Consider the following 20,831-nt stretch of genomic DNA (forward strand, 5'->3'; position numbering starts at 1 on the left):
CACCTCAAGTGCCTCCCCTGCTCAGTCTCCTTGTTATAGTAACCAGTCAGATGATGGCTCAGACACAGAGATGGCCTCTGGCTCTAACAGAATGCCAGATTTTTCCTTCTCAGATCTCACACACTGGAAGAGCCAGAAAATATGTTGTGGGATTATCTTTAAAGGCCGTTTTGGGGAAGTCCTCATTGACACACATCTACTGAACCCTTGTCGCTTACTAAAAGAAACAAAGAGGGGCACCTGGGTGGCTCAGCCAGTTACGTTTGCTTTTGGCTCAGGTCATGATCTCACCCACTTGTGAGTTCAAGCCCCACATCAGGCTCTGTGCTGACAGTTCGGAGCCTGCTTGGGATTCTTTCTCCTCCCTCTGCCCCTCCCCTGTTCGTTCTTTCTGTCTCTCTCTCAAAATAAATAAACTTTTTTAAAAAATTAAAAAAAAAAAAAGAAATGTATGTAATATTTAAGATGCTGAGTATTTCATAGGAAAGCTGAATGCTGCTGTAAAGTACTCTTTAAGTTTTTTTTTTTTTTAATCCCCTTTTAATGAACGAAACTAGGGGAATTTTAGGGGACAGAGATGGGATTTTTGTGTGAAAAAAGTATGCAGTTTTACTCTTTCTGCATTGAGAAGCAGTGGTTGGGGCATTTTTTAAGATGGCTGGCTACACTTGTTTTACTTCATGATGATAAATTTGTCATAACTCAATTTAAAAAAAGGATATAATTATACCATTTCACGGTTAAAGCAGAAGACCCCTACCAAATCTGTAAAAACATTTTTAAATTTTTTTTCTTTTTTTTTTTTTTTGATGTTTTATTTATTTTGAGAGAGACAGAGAGAGTGTGCCAGCTGGGGAGGGACAGAGAGAGAGGGAGAGAGAGAAGCCCGAGCAGGCCCTGGGCCATCAGTGAAGCAGAGCAGACACAGGGCTCGATCTCACAAACTGTGAGATCATGACCTGAGCTGAAATCAAGAGTCGCAAGCTTAACTGACTGAGCCACCCAGGCACCCCAAAAACATGTTTTTAATTGGTAACCTAGATTTGTCCTCCAAAAAAGTTAGTGCCTGGAAAGCATATCCAGGTACTTCATGATCAGAAAGCATACTTCTCTCTTAGTGTCCTGCTTATCAAAATATCCAATTATATTGAATTTATTTGCAGCATAGCTGGAATCAAACAAGAATAATTAGCTAACTTATTTTGACATTTATCTAAAATATTGGCTCCAAATACCAAAAGTAATTTGAAAGAAGTGTCCTTTATCTCACAGATTATTTATATTTTCAACAGAAAGTTCTCTTAACTTTCAGAGTGTATCAACTAAATAAAGTTATAAATTAATTTAATTGCTGTTGCTAAAAAGCAGTTGAACATCCTCTTATACCCTAGTTGAATGCCTCGATTATCATCTCATTGCTCTTATCTAAATGCAACTGGTCTATTTTCAACTGTTAAGTGCAGCTACAAATTATCCATAAAGAAGTCAGGGAATTTTTTTTTTTAAATCTCTACCTTCTTTGGCCCTATGTTAAACATAGAAAGTGTACACATTCCCTTATCTTTGCCTCCTCCAACTCTAGGAATCTTACATACAAAAGGGTTGCACAAGATTTTAATAAAAGCATCTAATTTTGTTTCATATATTATATGTTTATGGTATTTATTAATTTATCTTTTATTATTTTTTAAATGTTTATTTTTGAGAGAGAGAGAGAGAGAGAGCGAGCATGGAGGAGGGGCAGAGAGAGAAAGAGAGAGAGAGAGACTCTCAAGCAGGCTCTGCACTATCAGGACAGAGCCTGATGTGGTTCTCGAACTCGAGAACTGTGAGATCAAGACCTGAACCAAAACCAAGAGTCTGAACCAAAACCAAGAGTCTTACCCGACTGAGCAACCCAGGCACCCCTAGTTTATCTTTAAAAATTTTTATTTTTAACAAAAGTGGCACCTTCTGTGGTGCCAGCCTAAATATTTGCAATAGAATATTTCCTATGAAGAAAATTCCACCAACTGTCAGAAACGAAGGACTGATAACCTCTCTGAGGACTGAAATCTGATGGGGTCAGGGGAAAGGACTCCTTAGAAAGAGCTAAAAAACAAGAAGGCTGTGTTTATATAGCATCATGTGTTTGTGGGCCAGAAAAAAAAAATCTAAAAGGCAGAGACTCTAAATATTTAGAATTTTTATTTTTATTATTTATTTTTTTAATGTTTTTATATTTATTTTGAGAGAGAGAGAGAGAGAGCATGAGTCGGGGAGAGGGTCAGAGGGGCAGAGACAGAGAAAGAGAATCCAAAGCAGACTCCACGCTGTCAGTGCAGAGCCCAACACCAGGCTCGATCTCATGAACTGTGAGATCATAACCTGAGCCAAAATCAGATACTCGACTGAACCACCAGGCACCCCTAAATATTTAGAATTTTTTAAATATGAATACAGAATATCTCTATTAACCAAGAGGATGCCCTCTGAAGACATTATTCTTTGTGAGAAACTTTGTCACTATGAGTCTCAGCAGGAACCCCCAGTCAGCCCCTCTCTGGCACCCCATCTCTCAGTTCTCGCCAGCCAGGTTCTTGTTCCCATTCCTCCTAGCTCTGGCAATCCTGACAAGGAGAACTTTTCATCCCCCAGAGCATTTGTTCGTGTCTCATACTACGTTAAATGATAGCTAATAGGAATATAAGGAAGATCATAATAAGTGTTGGAACTTCAGCAATGAGTGCATATCTTTATCTACTAAAGTGCCTAAAACCGTGGATATAAAAATGTACTATTACCGAGGGAAATAGCTTTGTAATTCACATCTTTGGCACACACATTTACTTCCCCAGTAGTATGACCACAAACCAAACCCAACTCAAATCAACATAATTATGAATTATGAAACTGTACTGAAGACTTCCTGGGGCACCTGGCTGGCTCAGTTGGTTGACCATGGGACTCTTCCTCTCGGGGTCATGAGTTCAAGCCCCACGTTTGGCCTAGAAAGTTTACTGTACATGAAACAAATTTGAAAATATCCTTCTGATGACATTTACATCCTGGTCTCTTTCTTGTCAACGCAAGTACACTAAAATATTTTCAAAGAGTTTTCAAACTTTTCAAAGACAAAAGAGTTTTAATTAATATATGCAAATCCACAGCGATGAATTCATCTTTCACCTGTCTTCTCCAATGGGTAAAGTTTTCGAGATAACAAGTTGATAATCTTAATAGTTACAAAGATGAATCCTAATAGTTATAAAGATGTTACAACTGAGCTAATACATTAACACTGTGGGTTAATCCATAGACACTGATTGAGTCACTTGGCAAATGTTTGTTCTATCTGTAATGTTCTGGACACTGCACCAGGTACAGAGGACACAGGGGTGAACAAGACAAGATGTAATCACTGCCCTCTCAAACAGAAAGGTATTCCGGATTTTATGTCATCAACCAGATTTAAAAAAACAGACACAAAAAGCTAAAAGTGAGTTGTTCAAGTGATGTACATTAGTGACATTAAGTATGTGAGTTAATAAACAAATCGGGCATCTAGCTAAAGAATCTTAAAAACAATTTTCTCTCTAGGGAGTGTACCAAGCTTCCCCAGAGGGTAACAAACTGGTAATGAGGAGCTATCCTAGAGTCAAAGCATAATTGATAAAATGCTGGAACCTTCTGTTCATTTCTTATAAACCAATGCTACTGAGAGACATCAACTTGGACATAAACCTTCATGATTTAACTACTACTCTGAGATCATCTACAGAGACCAATAGAAATGAAATCTCTCACACATCAGTACATTCCCATGACAAATACTACAAGAATCCTGCACATTTCCACTGAAACTATACTCTAAAGAGAACATAAACCTCCTATAACAGACTGTGTAGATGTCAGTCTGGGAGAGAAGGAGCAGATATTCGGGAAAAGGCAAGGGTTTCTGGGTTACTTAAATTTTTGTCTCTTGTGACAATCATTGTCTTACATAAGATATCAATTGCAATTGATTTGCTTAATTAAGTTAATTTTCAGTATCTAGTTTCAGACACCACCAGCCAACCCAGGGACGTCTTAGAGATAATTAGAGGTTCAGTCTGCAGAGAGGTTGAGAAATCAGAACTAGTGATGGACAGTCTTATGCATAAAGGTGAAACTAAGTGAGTGTATGGATTTATCTCAGAGTATAAAAGGAACGGGGTCCAGGGTCCTTTGAATCCTGATTCTCCAGGTGGATGCCTGTGCCCTGGCCTGGAGCAAGGAAGGAGAAATCAGTGATGGCCAATTAAGAGAGGGAAGTAAAGCTGGCTGAGGGTGAATGTGCATGTCGTGTGTGCGTGTGGGGGGGGGGGGGAGGGAGGGAGAGGAAATAAGAGACACAAACAGGAAAGGCCATGCCCATTGGGTGAAGACTGACTTAATCTCTAATTAAAAATCTCTGGTGGCATCCCATTCTAATTAAAACACAATTCAAGTTCCTTTCCAAGATTTGAAGGCTTCACATAAACTGCCTCCCACCTTCCTGACTGCATCTCTTCCAAACTCCCCCTTTTTACTCCTCTGCTTCTAAAAGTTCTCCAAACACCCCAAATCCATTCATGCCTCAGGGCCTTTGCAGATTCTGTTCCCTCTTCCTAGAATGCTTTTCCTTCTGCTCTTCACTTGATGGCTGCTTCTCATCATTCAGGTCTCAGTTCAAAAACTACTTCCTCAGAGAAGCTCCAATTGCTCTAAAGAAGCTTTCTCTCTAGCAAACCCTGAGGTGCACTGGCTTGTATCTGAAACATGTTTTTTCATTTATTTGTACCTTATTTATTGACTCCATTTCCCACAGAAACATAAGGTCTCTAAGAGCAAGGGCTCTATCTTGTTCAACACTGGGTGCCCTACCCCCACCACCAGCACCTAGAGCATCTCCTATCATGTAGTGGATACTCTGTAAATGTTAGTTAAATCTCAAGTCCCACCTTATGGATGACTGTGCAGAAAGTCACCCAAGATCCACTGCAAAACCACTCTCTGCTCCCTTGTCACCTCGACCTTCTATCACAGTGACCATAACCCACAACCATACCAATTCCGGACCTGCTTCCACAACCTGTGGAAGGTGGAGGTAACGCTGCTTCCCTTTCAAGAATCTCCAGCTTCCTTGCCTGTTCTCCTCTGGAAGCCCTATTCTCATCTCCTACAGATCTTTCCATTCCCAACCAGATAAAGGTAGCTCCAGATTTAAAGAATCCTTCAAAGACCAGCATTACACGCTACTAGGCACACTGTGTCTTAGGTATGAGGGCAAAAAGAGAGAATGGGGAAGAAGAGCACCTTTTCACTTGGCTTTTCAGTGTTTATGATAAAAAAACAAAAACAAAAACAAATTTCCTAAGGGTTGGGTGCTTTCCTTCCTCTCTCTCCCAAGAAAAGGAAAGCCCTTCCCTGGTCGATGCAGAAGGCTGTGACAGCAAATGGGAAGCTGGCCATTCCCCCTTGGATGGCAAAAAGTCTCCATGAAAAAGAAATATGGACATGGGAAAGAGACCCACGTCCTACTGTTCCTTACTTTGTCTTATCCTCATAAACTCACCCCTAGAATCTCACCCCTTCTTAGCCTGGCTGTATGGCAGCCAAGTTCCCGACCAAGCCTAAGGCCCTACTGCTTGTTTGGTGCTGGCGAATCACCATCAGCAGAAAGAACTCCTGCTACCTCACCATGCTGAGGAAACAGTACTTCTGACATCCTAATATAGAACCAGAAATACAGTTTCCTCCTGACATGCCATAATATCCAATGCATCCATTGTCTGCCTTACATCAAGCTGACTCCCAATCAAATACATCTTTATTGAAGTATAATTAACATACAGTGTGATAACAGGTTAACTTACTTTTAACCCTTAAAGGGTTCACCTGGAAATTCTGATACGTACTGTTATCCATTGTAATCACGATAAATAGGAGAGGTTACTTTCAACTGTGAAAGTGGGGATGTAGCCCTGGGAGGACTCCTTCCAGGAGAGAAGGCTGAGTAGGAACTTCAGTGAAAATATATTCAGAATGAAAAGAATTTTTGGAGCACAATCCATTAGAGATAACATATCCTCCTGAATTTGGCCAGACACAGCACACCAAAGTGACCCGTCAAAGATGCAGAGAAGATAGAAGATACCTAATTGAGGAAAGTCTGAAGCTCTCAGAAGGAAAGGCAGATAAAGTACTCAGACCACCTGTTCAAGAAGCCCAGCCTGGGGGTAATTAAGGAAGCATATTCAGAACAGGGGATATATAACTTGAGTGTGCAAGGCAAAGGTGAACAATATGTATAAGAAATGGAAGAATTTGTGAGGAATGTATGTATGGAGGCTTCCTGGGATGGCGTAAAGCAGAGGTTAAGCAGACCTCCGTGTGATCCATTCTAAATCCTTTAAGCTAGAGCAATCTTAGTTTTTTTTAACTATAAAATGGGGCTAAATATTCCTGTCTCATAGAGTTGGTGGGAAGATCTAATAAAAAAAAAAAAAAAACACATGTGAACACACGGGGGATCCTACTGGATGCCACATGAGTTTTGTGCTTTTCTCACCTCCTTGATAAGCATTACCTAGAATGCATATCAAACAGATATCTGACCCCCAACCCTGGATGGAATCGTAAAACCCATGGAAGCCAACTGGTAATCTGCATGGGTAGCAAAGGAGATGTATCAGAGAAATATGGGAAATGCGCCACTACTTTACCTCTCTCCTAGAATATTCCACATGATGTGGAACACAGAAATATCTCCAACAGAAGAAAACAGCTGTCACTTCCCCCTGGATAACTTGAGAATTAAAGTTTTCACAAAAGACAGACTTATGTTTTGGAGTTTGTTTGTTTATAACAGTAAGTCTTTCAATGGTATTGTGCCAATACTGTCCATCCCTTTCTGGGCCTCAAAGATTTTTATTGATTTGGGGCAAATCATTGGGGAATATCTCCAACAAATGCACTGCAACATGGTCTCATTTTATTGCCCCATTATCCAGAGGCAGGCACTCTGGGACTGTGACATTCAGGGATTATGGTAAAAATATTTCTCCAGGGAAGCCCCACTGAGCAAGAAATGAACATCTCCTCTCCCCCTCCACATGAACAATTAAAGACGCTTATGAAGCCAGATCAGGGTTAACGTAATCAGTTTCTGAAAAAGTTCTCATAAACCAAAGTTGCCATTGTCTGAAGTGTCTCTGAGGCAACTGGCCTTATTCAGACACAGGGGACTACAAGACAATCTGTCTCTTTTGCAGATTTGAATGTGAAAAGCCGTCCTTGGTGAGAAGAAAAGGAAGCAACACAAACCAGTTTCCAAATGTCAAATCGGTGTGCTTTCAAAAGGAAACTAACCTGGCAGCCAACCGGATCTTCCCAAACACTTAATATCTCGCGGTAAACTAAAAGGGTCATCTTCTGTGGCTAGGAGAGTAAGTTTGAAGACCGGAAAGTCCAATATCCATGCTAGCATAGATAAAACAGACAGCCATCAGAAACCTGAACATCCACGTGAAAATGGGGAGAAGAGCCAAAGAGGAAAAGAAGCTTCTGAGTGTCCTGCAGTGTCCTTAACTCTCCACCATCATAGTACTCAGACGCATGTGACTTTTTTGAGTTAGAACCTGCGGTTAATGTGGCTTCTGATGGCATCCACGATGTCATTCCTATCCCCACTCTCCCATGCAGTTTTTAAATAGTACCTTTCTAACAGCAAGCACTCCCCCCTCCCCGCCCCTTCTGCTTAAGATCCTATAAGGTGTCTGGGGTTTCAGCTTCTGAAAATCGTTTCTAGATGTTCTTTTAAGCCAAAATAACAGCACACAAGACAGAGACTCAGATCTCCAGGAAACTCTAGAGCAGGCGGCCTCAAAATGACAAACCTCTTCTTTTTTTAATCTTGAAAACTAACGGCGGCCAAACACTGCAATTTTCTCACCGCCGCTCTTTTCCCCAGACTGCCTCGGTGCTTGTTTTGTTAGGTCTAGTTCTACCGTGGCGGGAAGGAGGGTCTCTTGGAAATTTTTCTGAAAGACCAGAACCTTCCAGACCTCTAGTCCCTCCTGTTCGAGTACAGACCCTTCCCTTTTACAAAAACAAAAACAAAAACAAAAAACAGCAAGCAAAGGGCCCCCACCCTGGTCACACTTGAGTGCCCAAGCTCTCCTGAGATCACAGGAAAGAGGGTCCCAAAGCAGGTCCTCTACCCTCGCAGCACACCTCCTCCCGCCCTGGTGGTCCGAGCGCCCCATGGCTCCACTACCGGGCCGGTGCCCCCACCCCCTAAACCCGGGGGCCAAGAGCACGCAACGCTCTCGGGTCCGCAGGGCGCATGCAGGGGCTGTCGGTTCAGCGTGCCCCCCGCCCCCTGACGCTCAGCGCCTGGGGCCGCACAGACCCCAGGCCGCCCGGATCAGGGTCAGGAGCTCGGTCTCCCCGCGCCCCCCACCCAACCTCCCTCGCCCCGGCAATGCAAACCCGCAGGGAAGCCGGCGGGAGAGTTACCCGCCGAGGCCCAGGCGCGAAGACTGCAGAGGCGTGCGGGACTCTGCGGCGGGAGGCCTGCGGCTCTCCGGCCGCCCGCCGCCGCTCGCTCCAGCCGGCTGCTGCCTCTCCCGCGGCGCCTGCAGCATCGGGCCGCCGAAGCCCGCGGCCGGCGGAAACCGGAGGAAGGTGGCCCGGATCAGGGGCAGCGCCGGCACGATTCCTCGTCCGCGGACCAGGCGGGGGAGCTGGGGAAGGCGCGGCGCCGAGCGGAGTCCGAGGCGCCCGGCCGCGCGCTGCCCTCCGCGCTGGGGTCCGGATCCCAGGCGACTGCGCCGAGCGCCTCCAGAGCCGCGGGGTCGCTCCTCCTGCTCGTCTGCTGGCGCCAGACGCGCGGTGACCACGGCCGCCCCCGAGTCCACGGAGGAAGGTGCACTGCAGAGCGAGGCTGTGGGGGCTCCGCGCCCCCCGGAGCAGGGAGGCAGGAAAGCAGCCGAGCCCCTACCTTTCGGGCTGGGCGGACACCAGCCGCGCGCCCTTGCCGGGCGTCAGGGACGGAAAATCACCACGACGGGAGGGCCCGGGTAAAGCAGCGGGTGGCTTCAGGACAAGGTAGGAGGATCAGGTTCCACAGCCAAGAAGACACTCCCATCCCGCCCTGGTGTTGTTTGGAGAGCTGCCGGGACGAAAGTGAGGGGCGGCCAGGGTACTCCCCTTCCCCGCCGGGCTGGCGGGCGGCTGGAGTAAACACATCTGCTTGGCGCACCGGGGACTTCTGTGACACCAGGAGAGGCAGGCGGCTTGGTCCCTAGCGGAAAGGGAGGGGTGTTCAGATCTCCAGAATTCCCGGGCTCTGCCTTTCAAGGACAAATGTGTTGTTGGTGCTTTTTATCTTTCGGAGATGTTACTTTAGGGGGAAGAACGAAGGTGGGATGTGCATTTTCTTGTTAAAGTAGCGCTCTCGAGAAAAGCATTGTTAATAATGTCCTCATACTTGGATGGCTCTGAATACATTTTATATTTCAGTGTTTGTGAAATAATTCATTGTCTAGCAACATTCAGTTAATAGCTCCAGCCTTTGCATGCTAAGCATCGTAATCACATGCCGTCAAATGACCCCAGAGAGAAGAGCCACAGACTTGGGTATAATTCAAAGCGGCAATGTGTCACCGCACTGAAACAAAGCCTTTCCTCTGTGATGGACCTTCTGGTATTTGTGTTAAGTTTAACAACAGCCCTAGGAGGCAGCACTTGTTATTTTCCTAGATTTACCAATCCAAAAAACGGGAGTGTGTTCAGAACATTCCTAGCTCTTTCCCTGTCTGTGGATTGCCTTGGAAGAGGGCCACACAAATTGTGTAATTTTAAAGGTCGCTCCTGAGACACCGGAGTAGTGAATGATGTTTAGGGAGTTTGCCCGTGTAGGTCAGTTTTCCTTGAGGTTGCTTTGCTCTTCTAGTTTCTCCTGAGTTCCATACTACCCTTCTCTTGTTCATGATCTTCAGAATTACACCAGTGTTACACTTCACCCACTCTGCCCTTTTTAGGATTTGGGGATCTGCAAAGTCATGTGTTCAGGGGAGAGGCCGTCTGCTATTCCTAGTTGGCCTTTGTGCTGCTTTGTAGTAGCGGCCAAGAAGGCAGAGGTCACCCTAACCTAGTTCAAATTCCACCTCTTCCACTGTCATGCCTCGTTACCTTAAGCAAGTGGCTTCACGTCAGTGTGCTTCCTTTTTGTCTCCTGTAAAAGTGGTATAATACAGCCTATCTTCAGGGCTTGTTAGGATTCAAATAGATGATGATCTAAAGAATTCTTGGCACGTTGCTTGGCGCAAAAACCATCAGGTCAGGAAACAAGAATATTAGCTACCAGTCACTGCCCACTATGAGTCAGTTACTGCCTATGTATCATCTATGTTCCTCCCATCCATCCTGTAAGCCAGAATAATCTCATTTTAGAAATGAAGAGAGTTGGGAGGTTAAGCAATGTGCCCAATGTCATAGTGCCTACATTGGAGCTGTGATTCAAATGAATGGCCACCAAAATCAGAATTTTTAGGCAGTGCACATACAAGGCTGGCCATTTGCTAGGTTTTTATGGATGACGCAGTCTCTGAATTAAAATCACATTGTTTCATAGGATATGGCCTCTGTGACCCTAGGGACAAGTTCAAGCCAGGTTCCCCACACTACCCTGGGGTGCCATTCAGTACCCTGTAGAGAGTAAGGTTAAAGACACTAGGACATCTTCCTCAATCCCAGTATAAGTCCTGTCTTCCAAATCCTCATGTTCCTCATGTCCTGTCCCAAGAACAGGCTTTTTGAGCATGATTGGTGTAGGACTGTCTACTTCATATAGGGGAGACCTACTCAAAATGCTGTGCCCTCAGCAGAACAGTCACCTCAGCAGAACAGTCGCCTCAAGTGACAAGAGGCCATTTTTTAACAATATCGCCTTATACATTAATAATAAAAAGAAAAATTCTTTTTTCTAACATTTCTCAAGACTTAGGTTGTCCAGTTCTAAACAGTAATCTGGCTCAAGACCGATTTTGACCAAACTAAACTTTTTTTTTTTTACATACAATTGTGCCTCCTCCCACTCTAAATGAAGATCCTGCCAGCCTCTCCTGGCTGTCTTGGGGTTTTATCTACTGTAAGCAATTATTTAAAGAACATGTGCATCTCAAAATGAGTAAGCCACAGGGAGTAGGCAGTCTAAATCCTAACTTAGAGCCGACTGCCTACAGCATGGGAAAACTGTTACTTCAGCAAAAGGCAGTTTAGTTCTCCTAAGCAGTGCCATAACTTCTGCAACATCCCCATTTCAGAGCAGGATCTCAGCCCTATGTTTGTTTATGTAAATAACCATTGTGTTGATTTCCCCCGTATAGTGAGTGCTTGGAAAAGGAATGCGGGTCTATCAGAAAGCTCATTTGCAACTTCATAAACAGCAGTGTCTCCTTACTCTGCTAGTCCCTGCAAGGTTTCAGAGTTCGGAGTAGCCCGGTCTCAGGAACTGCATTTACTCTCCTTCCACAAACTGGAGAATGAGGGGAGGTGGGAGAGTGGAACTAGGGTTCGTCATGTTCTAAACACACGAACATATAAAATATCTGGTGGAAGCCATAATTAAGATGATGGTCATAAGCAAATTTCATAGAAATTTGTATTTTATAGAAGAAATACAAATAGTCCATAAACAGGTGCAAAGATTTTAGTGTCTTTTTATAACAATGTTTATGAAAATGTAGACAATAAGGAGAAATCAGATTGGCAACAACTAAGGTTAATGAGCTTAACGAGTTTCATCAAGGTGTCAAGGAAACTATTCAAAGAAGGATGAAGTAGAACTTCCTCTTTAGAAGGCAATTTGGTGATTGCTATCAAATTTACAAGGTTGTTATGGTTTTGAATTTCAAAACCCTAATTAAGGTTCCATAACTGTCTTCCTTAGAAGACAGTTTGGCCTCAAGCCAAGCAAAGTCGGAAAGAGGAGCAGGAAAGAGGAAAGGGTGGGGAAAGACACTGATCTCTTAGTTGACTCCTACTTATCCTGGTCCAGAAGAGGCAGCCATTCTGGTTACTGAGTAGCACCCGGAACAAACCCTGGTAAGGCGCCTCCTGCAGGTGGGTGGGCTCAGTCGGCAAAACTACTGCATCTCCAAGCAGCTTGCTCAGAGCTCTTAATTATATGTTAGAAGTGTTAGAAGCCTGGGCCACTGTCCTAGCTGCTGGGCCCTGCTCCCAAGACAGGAGGGAGATGTCCCATCCTCCCCACCTATCTGTGGAGATGCTCTCCTAACTTCTACTCCAGTCGCATGACTGATAATTCTGTCAAAGTATTATAGGTAACTTTCCTTGGGGGCACTCAGCCCACTAATTAACATCTTTAGCTAACCCCTTTGTCTCTCAGCTGGTTTATAGAGCGGAACCTACTGCTATTTCGCTTCATGAGAATGTTTTTACTGGATGGATCCTGAAAAGGGGAATCGCTGGGCAAAGCATACATGAAACTACAAATAGTTTTGTATTTTCTATTTTCATGTTCCGAAATTCACACTTGAAACAAACAAATGAACAACAACAACAACTAGTTTTGATAGCACTCCTGAAACAGAGTGCCAGCTGGAGTCATCACAGTGCGCTGTGAATGGCACAGAGTCTTCTCTACATTTCCCAAACTTCAATCTGCTATGAGTGTATATCACCTTCAAAGCAGCAATTCCATGTTTTTAGGACTCCATCTGTAGAAATGATCACATACAAATACAAAAATATGACTAGGGATGGTCACGGCAGCATTGTTTATAATGTTTAAAAACAGGAAAACAGTGCCCAAGAATAAATAGAGTGACTAATTAGACTGTGGTATCTCCTAATAATGAAGGCAGCCATTGCAAAGCTATTATAAATGTATATACGGATTCAGTTTGCTAACGGGATAACGGCTACAGTACGTTGACTTTAGAAGTTCTACATTCAGAAAACTGTGGGACCCAAGGAATTTAACAAAAATCCCCTACCTCTGGACAAGCAGAGCAAGACTAACTCCATTTTGTGCTACACCCACCGTCTCATGTATAACCCCCACATGACCTACTTATTGCTTAAGACACTCCCCCACCCTAGTCAAGCCACTGAGCACACCCTTACTGGAAACCGGCTCATTTAGGAGTGCGGAACCCCTAACCGCCAAAGAATGTAAACCCCGCCTTTTGCTCGCCAAACTTGCGCACCAATTCTGACCAGAGTGATAGGCTAGTTCAAACAGTTACTATAGGGTAAATTGTAATTCAATTGGCCACCTGCATGTGGACTGACACGACTATGCAACTTTCTGTGTGTGTTACAATCTCATTGGCCACTGGCCCCTATAAAACTGCTACGCCTCTTAACCTAGGGGTCCAAGTCCCTGCTCCGTTGTGTAGGGTATACTTGGGCCCAAGCTTGAGCTTGCAAATAAACCCTCGTGCCTTTGCATCGGCATCGGTTCCTTGGTGGTCTCTCGGATTCGAAATCGGGGCATTACAAAAACATATACTGAATATATATGTAGCATATCATAGATGCGGTTATTTATTAATATCAAGCAGAGAAAGAACCACTCATATGTGTGTATGTATTTGTGAATCCGTAGGGAGTGTTGACAGAGATTTCGTCTAGAGAGTGGAATTATAGAGGCAGAGAGAGAAAGTAAAGGAAGGTTTTTGCTTTTGATTCTAAATATTTCTGATAATTTGAACTTTTTACAATGTACATAAATAACATTTGTAATTTTTTTTAAAGATGCTAACAAAGTTAGCATGTGTGGGGGAAGAGAGATTAAAATCCTGAAATAAAAATGCATCAGTGTTCAGGCACAAATTGGAACTCTCTACCTTGGTGATTCCCTGCCTGTGTACACTCTATATTCTATGCAATACATTTTTCCCCAATCAGTAGAGACTAAATAGAAGCATCAGGTGAAAACAAAATAAAATAAAACCCTCACAGCCACATTGAAGGGACAAGATGAAAACCTATGGAATTGTGTTTTTATTTTGCAGTGGGAAAAAAAAAAAACTAGGCATATCAGAAGCATGAAAAAAAAAGGTTCATGCGTGTGATTTCATTAAAATGTAGACCTTCTGAGTGGCAAGATATATTGAGAAATAAAAACACAATCTGAGTAAAAATATTTGCAACACATAGAGAATGGTTAATTTTCTTATTTTACCAAGAACTCATGGGGGAAAAAAACCCAAGAATTTAATAGAAAAATAGGCAACTACAAGGACAAGCAGCACTCTGAAGGGAAAAATAAAACATATTCATTAAACAAAATGTGTCTCCTATGCGCCAGGCACTAAGCTAAGCAGGTGTAGAGCAGTAAAGGAAACATACGAATTCCTGTTCCTATGCAGCTTACATTCTAGTAAATTTTGGGGAGTCTTGACTTCACTGTTTGAATTTAAACTTAGGTATAATTTGCACTTATTGGTAAAAATTATGAATATTAAAACAGGGTGGAGATACAGGCATTTTCCTGTGCTATTGGTGGGAGTACAAATCGGTGACCCCTTTTTGGAGGATATTTTAGCATAAACACTTGTAATTTTAAACATTTATATACTCTAATACAGAAATCCCACCAAGAGAAACTTTTGTTACAGATATCCTTGCACAGTTATATAAAGTTGTGTATAAGAATTGCCTATTAGGGGCGCCTGGGTGGCTCAGTCGGTTAAGCGTCCGACTTCAGCTCAGGTCACAATCTCACGGTCCGTGAGTTCGAGCCCCGCATTGGGCTCTGGGCTGATGGCTCAGAGCCTGGAGCCTGCTTCCGATTCTCTGTCTCCCTCTCTCTCTGCCCCTCCCCTGTTCATGCTCTGTCTCTATCTCAAAAATAAATAAAATGTTAAAAAAAATTAAAAAAAAAAGAATTGCCTATTAGATATTGCTTATAAATGGAGACCCTGGAATGACTCAAATAGCCTTTAGTAAGGGACTGGAATTGTAGGGTACACGTATACCATAGAATTTTATGTTGTCACTAAAAGAATGAACTAGTCTTCTATCTAATGACTTGGAATAATGTCCACGATACCATTAAATTTAAACATCATATTACAAAACAGATTGCCCAGTAGGATTCTGATGTTGTTTAATATTTTTTTAAATAGAAATAATGATAGTTATAATACAGCGGATGTTAGTACACACAGTATCTGGAGGAATACACACAAGCTGTGAATGTCAGCTGCATCTAGAGGGTACATTCATGGAGGACTTTTCTAAATTATACAGTTCGGAATGTTTGATTTTCACTATTTTTAACTGAAAAAAGCGAGAATTTTCAAAACATTTTACAATTTAGGAATTTTTGCATGCAGTCTCTTAGAGACAACAAATTGAGCTTTACTTCTTGGGGAGCCTGGGGCGGGGCGCAGTGGTTTTTCTGAGAAGTAATGACAAAAGCTTTGATATACAGGGGTGATTGTGTGCCATTTTCATCAAAATCTTGATAGTGACAGTTATTTTGGTTTCTGTTATTCTTAACCTCAGCGTTAAAGAAGCTCATCTACTCCCAGACTTACAGGGGATGGCCACATCACCAAAGGATATTATAAGACAGTGACTTGTTAAGCAGAGAGATACTGCTGGGATACAAAGTTGCTTCTGGAGAGTCCACTAGGAACCACTGCCTATGGAACCACCTAGGAACCTCTCCCAACTTCCTGTCATTACACCTGGAGATAGACAAAGAGGCACCAAGTGTGAAATGGAGGAAAAGAAGGCAAGGTGGAGGCCACTCGATATACTCAAATGTGAGCTCATATTAATTGTACTCCTGCCAGATGCTAGGTGATTTTATAGGTTATATTGTTTACCACACACAGCAGCCCTGTGAGCTGAATATCATTATCCCCATTTTCCAGATGATGAATTGAAGACTCAGTGAAATTACCTAATTGGCCCAAGGGCCAGAACTTGTACGTGTCACACCTAGAATTTGCACCCAGGTTAAACTCCAAGGCTCTCTTTTCATACCCATGACATAGTGCCTTTCTAGTCAAGAGATGAAGGATGTGAGAGAATTAATGACAGTTATGCGAGTATGACGTTTCACAAAAACACTTAGAACCTGGTCAGTTGAATGGGAATCCTGGGAAACCTTAGTTGGCTTTTTGTATGCGGGTATCAAGATGGTGGCTGCAATGGTATGGCCAACATTTCCAGTTCCCATTGTTCCAGTTCCTGTTCCCCCAAACCAGAATGTCTTCTCCAGGGATGTGCAGACTGTAGATTATGGAAATATTTCTTCAGGACCCCAGTCATCATTCCTCCTGGCTGAGTCTGCTCACTTTCACACCTGAGCTCACTTTGGGATAGATCCCATTTTAATGTAATTAGTTAGCAGAAGCACTAACCATAATGGCATCAGGGTCATCACAAGGGAAACATGTGCGGCAGCTCCCCAGGAGCATGCAAATGCAACACTTCAATTCTTCATTTCTATTCCACATCAGAACCGTTTATTACACTATAGGACATTATGAATACAAGAGAACTGATATCAATAATAAAGAGCTGTAGAGATAGGAACCGCCATGAACATCTGAAGTAGAAGTAAAATGAAGGATTGAAACTGACCACTGTTCCCTAATGGGTTAGACTAAGAATCAGTTTTCATTTTACAATGTTTACAATTTTCGTTTTTACTGAATCTTCTGGTAAGCTTCCAAATTTACTTTTTTGCACTCAGGTGCCATATTGGCAGCAGTTTTTCCAAATCTGCACATGACTGTTAACTATTACAAGTATATTAACCACATGGTGATATCCTGACCATCTGAGCAGCTCTCTTCAGTGCTTCAAAAGTGGTAAATACAAAAAACAAATAACAAATAATTAACAAATACAAATAACTTTAATCTCTATCATCATTTAGTATTATCGCATAAAATTGAGGGGTTCTGAATCTCTGCCTAAGGGACTAAAGAGAAACAATTTTGTTTTTGCTTAAAGAGAGAGATGGGAATAGGCAGGACTTAACTGTATGTCTCTGTGCTTATCAGTGATAAATAAATGCATTTTAACCAAGTCAACTAAGTCCTAGACTCTGGATCCACAAAATTTTGTATAATTGATAAAACTTTTTTACTGGCTATAGATTAAAAAGCTGAATACAGTTGAATTTTCCTGGGCCCTTTAGAGTTAAGAGTCCTGCCGCTGAGAATCTGTCATACAAAATGTTAATCCGTACGCTCGAAAACAATAAAACTCCAATACTAAATACCTGGAGGTTGTCCCTAAGTTTTCTTTAACTGAGGTGAGTAATAAGTTCATTTGTACATGATTTCAGAAAATGTGCATATCCCTTGCTGTTCAGCTCCTCCACCCCCCCCACCCCCCCCCCCCCCCCCCCCCCCCCCCCCCGCTTATTCTGTATCTGAGATCTCTCAAGGATTCACTCACCATTTCCATAGAGGGACTTGGGAGTCTTCTCTTGCGAGCTCTACTTTCTTAATTCTCAGTCTTTGTACGTCCTGCTGCTCACTGAGCATTCAGTTCCACATGTATTTATCAGCACCTGCTGTATGCAAAGTATTGCACAAAAAGCAGAGTCAACAAATCCAAAGCCAAATTTTAAATCTTCTACCCTGACCAGCTTTTTCTTTTCACTTACTCATTTTTATTACTGATAAGGCTTTTCTCCCACCTTTCCACTTTTAAACCCTTAGAATTATCTTTGATCTGTCCTTCTTTCTCTCCATCTCACCTGAACTTCCATCCTTCATGTCATTAGCACACTCCACATTCAGTCATTAAATGCACACTGCTTGCTATCTGCCAGGAACTGTTGCAGGTGCTAGGAGTAGTTTGCCAGTGGGGAAACAGACAAAAATGTTTGCTTTCCTGGAGTTCTATTTTAGTAATTCATCTTGATTTCCTTTGTGTTTCCCTCTTGCATAGTGTTTATTTCACTTACTCCAGACCTGCATTCCCTGAGCCGCCCTGTCACCCCCATCACCTGGAGCGGCTCTCTTGGAATAATATCCTAAGGACCCACAGCTCGTTTTTTTACTTCTCAGTCTTGAGCAAATCTCCCGAACTTGTTTTAGGCTTCTTTTCCGTAGAGCAGCCTGCCTGCCCACCCTTCACCCCACTGGAACAAAAGACAACATTGGATTCCACATCTCTGCCTGTCAGTCTTTTGAAAACAAAAGCAGCACCAGCAGAAATGTTCTAGAGATCTGTTAACTTGTTTCTTACCCTGTAACAGAAAAGTCACTGGGCCAACCAAACACCAAAACTTAGTTACCTTCTTGAGATGGAGGAGGGATAAATATTTACAGCTGGAGATCACAAGTCTGAAATCAACATGAGCAAGGCTGGGTTCCTTCCAGAGGAGGGGCGGGGGGTGGGGGGGCGGCGGGCACAATTTGTTTCCCTGCCTTTTCCAGCTTCTAGAGGCCACTCACGCTCCTTGGCTTACAGCTCTTCCACCATTTTCAAGGCTTGCAGGGTAGGATCCTCACATGTCTTTGACTGTGACCCCTGCCTCTCTCAACCCATCTCCTGTTCTGACTCTGACCCTTCTGCCTCCCTCTTCTAGGGACCTTGTGACATTGGGCCCACCTGGATAATCTCCCCATGTGAAGACCCTTAACTTAATCATGTCTGTAAAATTTCTTTTGCCATTTAAAGTAGCATTTTCCCAGATTTATGGGATTAGGATGTATACATCTTTTGGCAGGCATTATTTGACTTCCCACATATACCATTTAGTTTTTCTGGTCAAAAACACTTGTAGTGTTTTCAATGTGGGGAATTGTATTTTCAGGAAGAAATTAATAGATGGTGTTGTTATATACAAGAGAAGAACCACGAATCACTCATTCACTCACCAAGTATTTGTGTTTACTATGTGTCAGGCACCGGACAAGGAGCGTTCTGGGAATACAGATAAGAGCAGATAAGTCTGTAGAGTGTGGTGCTTATGAGACAAGACTCCAAAGTCTGATCATCTGATTTTGAATCCTGGCCTCACCATTTATACACTGTGTGGCGTAAGCAAATTACTTAATTTTTCTGTGCCTCAATTTTGTCACTTATGAAATTAAGCTAGAATTAGAACGGTCCCATAGGGTTCCGACGATGATTTGGTGAGATTCTAGGTAACCCCTTTGGCCCACTGGCTGGCATATAGGGTTCCATAAATGTTAGCTTTGAGGTGGAGAGTGAGGGAACAGAAAAGAGAGATCACGGAGTATCTAAGGGCTTTCCAAAGCTAGATCTTAAAAGTTCAGTTTCTTTTGGGGGAGAAATGAGGGATGTGCAGTGAGAAGACACAGTGAAGGATTTAGAAACCATGAGGAATGGCTGAGGAGACTGGAGGAATTTAGCTGGGGGAGGAAAAGGCTTAGGAGTTACATGAGAACTGTATTTCAATACCATCCTTGGGCAGTTGGCACAACAAAAGAGATTAGACTTATTTTACTTCTATCCAGAAAAAATATCCAAGCCCAAGTGGAAACGGCAAAAACATTGATGTCAGTATTTGAAAGAACTTGTGAATAATAAGGAGTTCCTTTTTTTTTTTTTTTTTTTTTTTTTTTGAGGATGCTACAATCCCTTCTCTGTCTCCAAATATACTGCCTTCTTTATGGGGTGGTCTGTTGTACATCCATTTTCTTCTTTCCCCTTGTCAATTGAAACCCAAGTATTTTCAGGAACCAGTGGGCCATAAACTTTAAGGGAGGCTGGGCTTCTGCCCAGCCACAAGGATGTAAAGCAGGATTGGTCTGAGCCAAGCATGGTAACCATGGCCTTTGTCATTATTTAGATTGGCAATGAGCATGTGGGACCCAATTCTTGCCAATGAGATAGGAGAGAAAGGCCTTTGGAAAAGCCTTCATCTCTTCAAAAGATACAGGAGGGAAGTAAGTGCTCTCTTTCCCTGTTCCAGGTGTGAGACATCTGTGTGTGAAGAGGTGATGGCTGGAGATGGGGCATCCATCTCGAAGTCGTAGAGAACACATTTGAGGTCAAGGCTAACATCTGAGGCAGGCGGAGCAAGAAGACAGAAAGGGCCTGGATCCCTGATGAGCTGGATGAGCTACTAAATTATTTGACCCTGGAGTCATCATATAGTATGTCATTTATTATATCCATGTAATATATTAAAATATACTCAGTGTTAAAGCCAGTCACATTTTTCCTTCTTACTGCCCAGAAAGCACCCTGCCTATGCAACTAGCAGCACAGAACCTTGACCACCCAGGCTCCCAGCAGAAAGTAACTACAGCCTCTCTATTGGTGTTATCACAATACTGGCTTTGAGAATGGATTTTGAATGAAGATATTCTGACCTGCTTTTCAGGTAGGAGATTCCGTTAGACACATTTTTGGGTTCATTTTTATTCTCTGCATATCCTCAACTTTATCTTTTGGATCAACCCATTTCATTAACATGCTACGTACCTACCCAGCCAATTACAGTTAACACTAGAGGGTGTCTAGTAATCGAATAGGTTGCCTGCATTAACTAACTCCTTTCTGGAATTCCTGCATAGGCAAAAGATTAATTTTCTGAATCCTAAAATAGCTGTAATTCTGCGATACCAAAATTTATAAGCACTGAACTAAACTCACTGTATATTGATAAATCGATTCATCTGCTTTTACAAAAACTGAATCAAGAGATAGGTGGGAAAATATGTTAGCAAGCAATTAATAGAGGCTGCAGCACAAAATTATTTAATAAATGTTCTTCCCTTGTGTGGAAGAGAGAGCCGTCTCTGATTTCTGCTAAGCGTCCTTTTTGGAACACATCCCCTTAATAC

The 20,831-nt window shown here is 42.7% G+C and overlaps 2 protein-coding genes and 1 long non-coding RNA gene across 5 annotated transcripts in view; 1 reads left to right on the plus strand and 2 right to left on the minus strand.

The window, feature by feature from the left end:
• The window catches only part of ST3GAL6 (ST3 beta-galactoside alpha-2,3-sialyltransferase 6), a 75,917-nt gene extending 66,830 nt beyond the window's left edge, over nucleotides 1-9,087 (minus strand). The window contains exon 1 of one of the 3 annotated variants that reach the window (XM_030329158.1): nucleotides 9,005-9,087. The gene's annotated coding sequence lies outside the window, so the exon portion shown is untranslated. Of the gene's footprint in view, nucleotides 1-7,371; nucleotides 7,541-8,520; nucleotides 8,607-9,004 lie in introns of those variants that run through there. The other 2 variants (XM_030329157.1, XM_030329159.1) reach the window with 2 other exon arrangements.
• LOC115522908 overlaps nucleotides 1-20,831 on the plus strand; it is a 58,383-nt gene that overhangs the window by 5,950 nt on the left and 31,602 nt on the right. Inside the window, 4 exon segments of the mRNA XM_030328473.1 lie at nucleotides 1-273; nucleotides 5,186-5,278; nucleotides 8,135-8,334; nucleotides 8,395-9,111. Of these exon segments, the coding sequence (XP_030184333.1) occupies nucleotides 1-273; nucleotides 5,186-5,278; nucleotides 8,135-8,334; nucleotides 8,395-9,111 (1,283 nt within the window).
• On the minus strand, nucleotides 12,523-18,188 carry LOC115523288. Its single transcript, XR_003971693.1, has 3 exons — nucleotides 17,765-18,188; nucleotides 17,461-17,578; nucleotides 12,523-12,746 (listed from the first exon to the last, which is right to left on the minus strand). It is a non-coding gene; the product is annotated as an uncharacterized LOC115523288 (long non-coding RNA).

The sequence above is a fragment of the Lynx canadensis genome, chromosome C2 (genome assembly GCF_007474595.2).
Source record: "Lynx canadensis isolate LIC74 chromosome C2, mLynCan4.pri.v2, whole genome shotgun sequence".
NCBI classification, from domain to species: Eukaryota; Metazoa; Chordata; class Mammalia; order Carnivora; family Felidae; genus Lynx; species Lynx canadensis.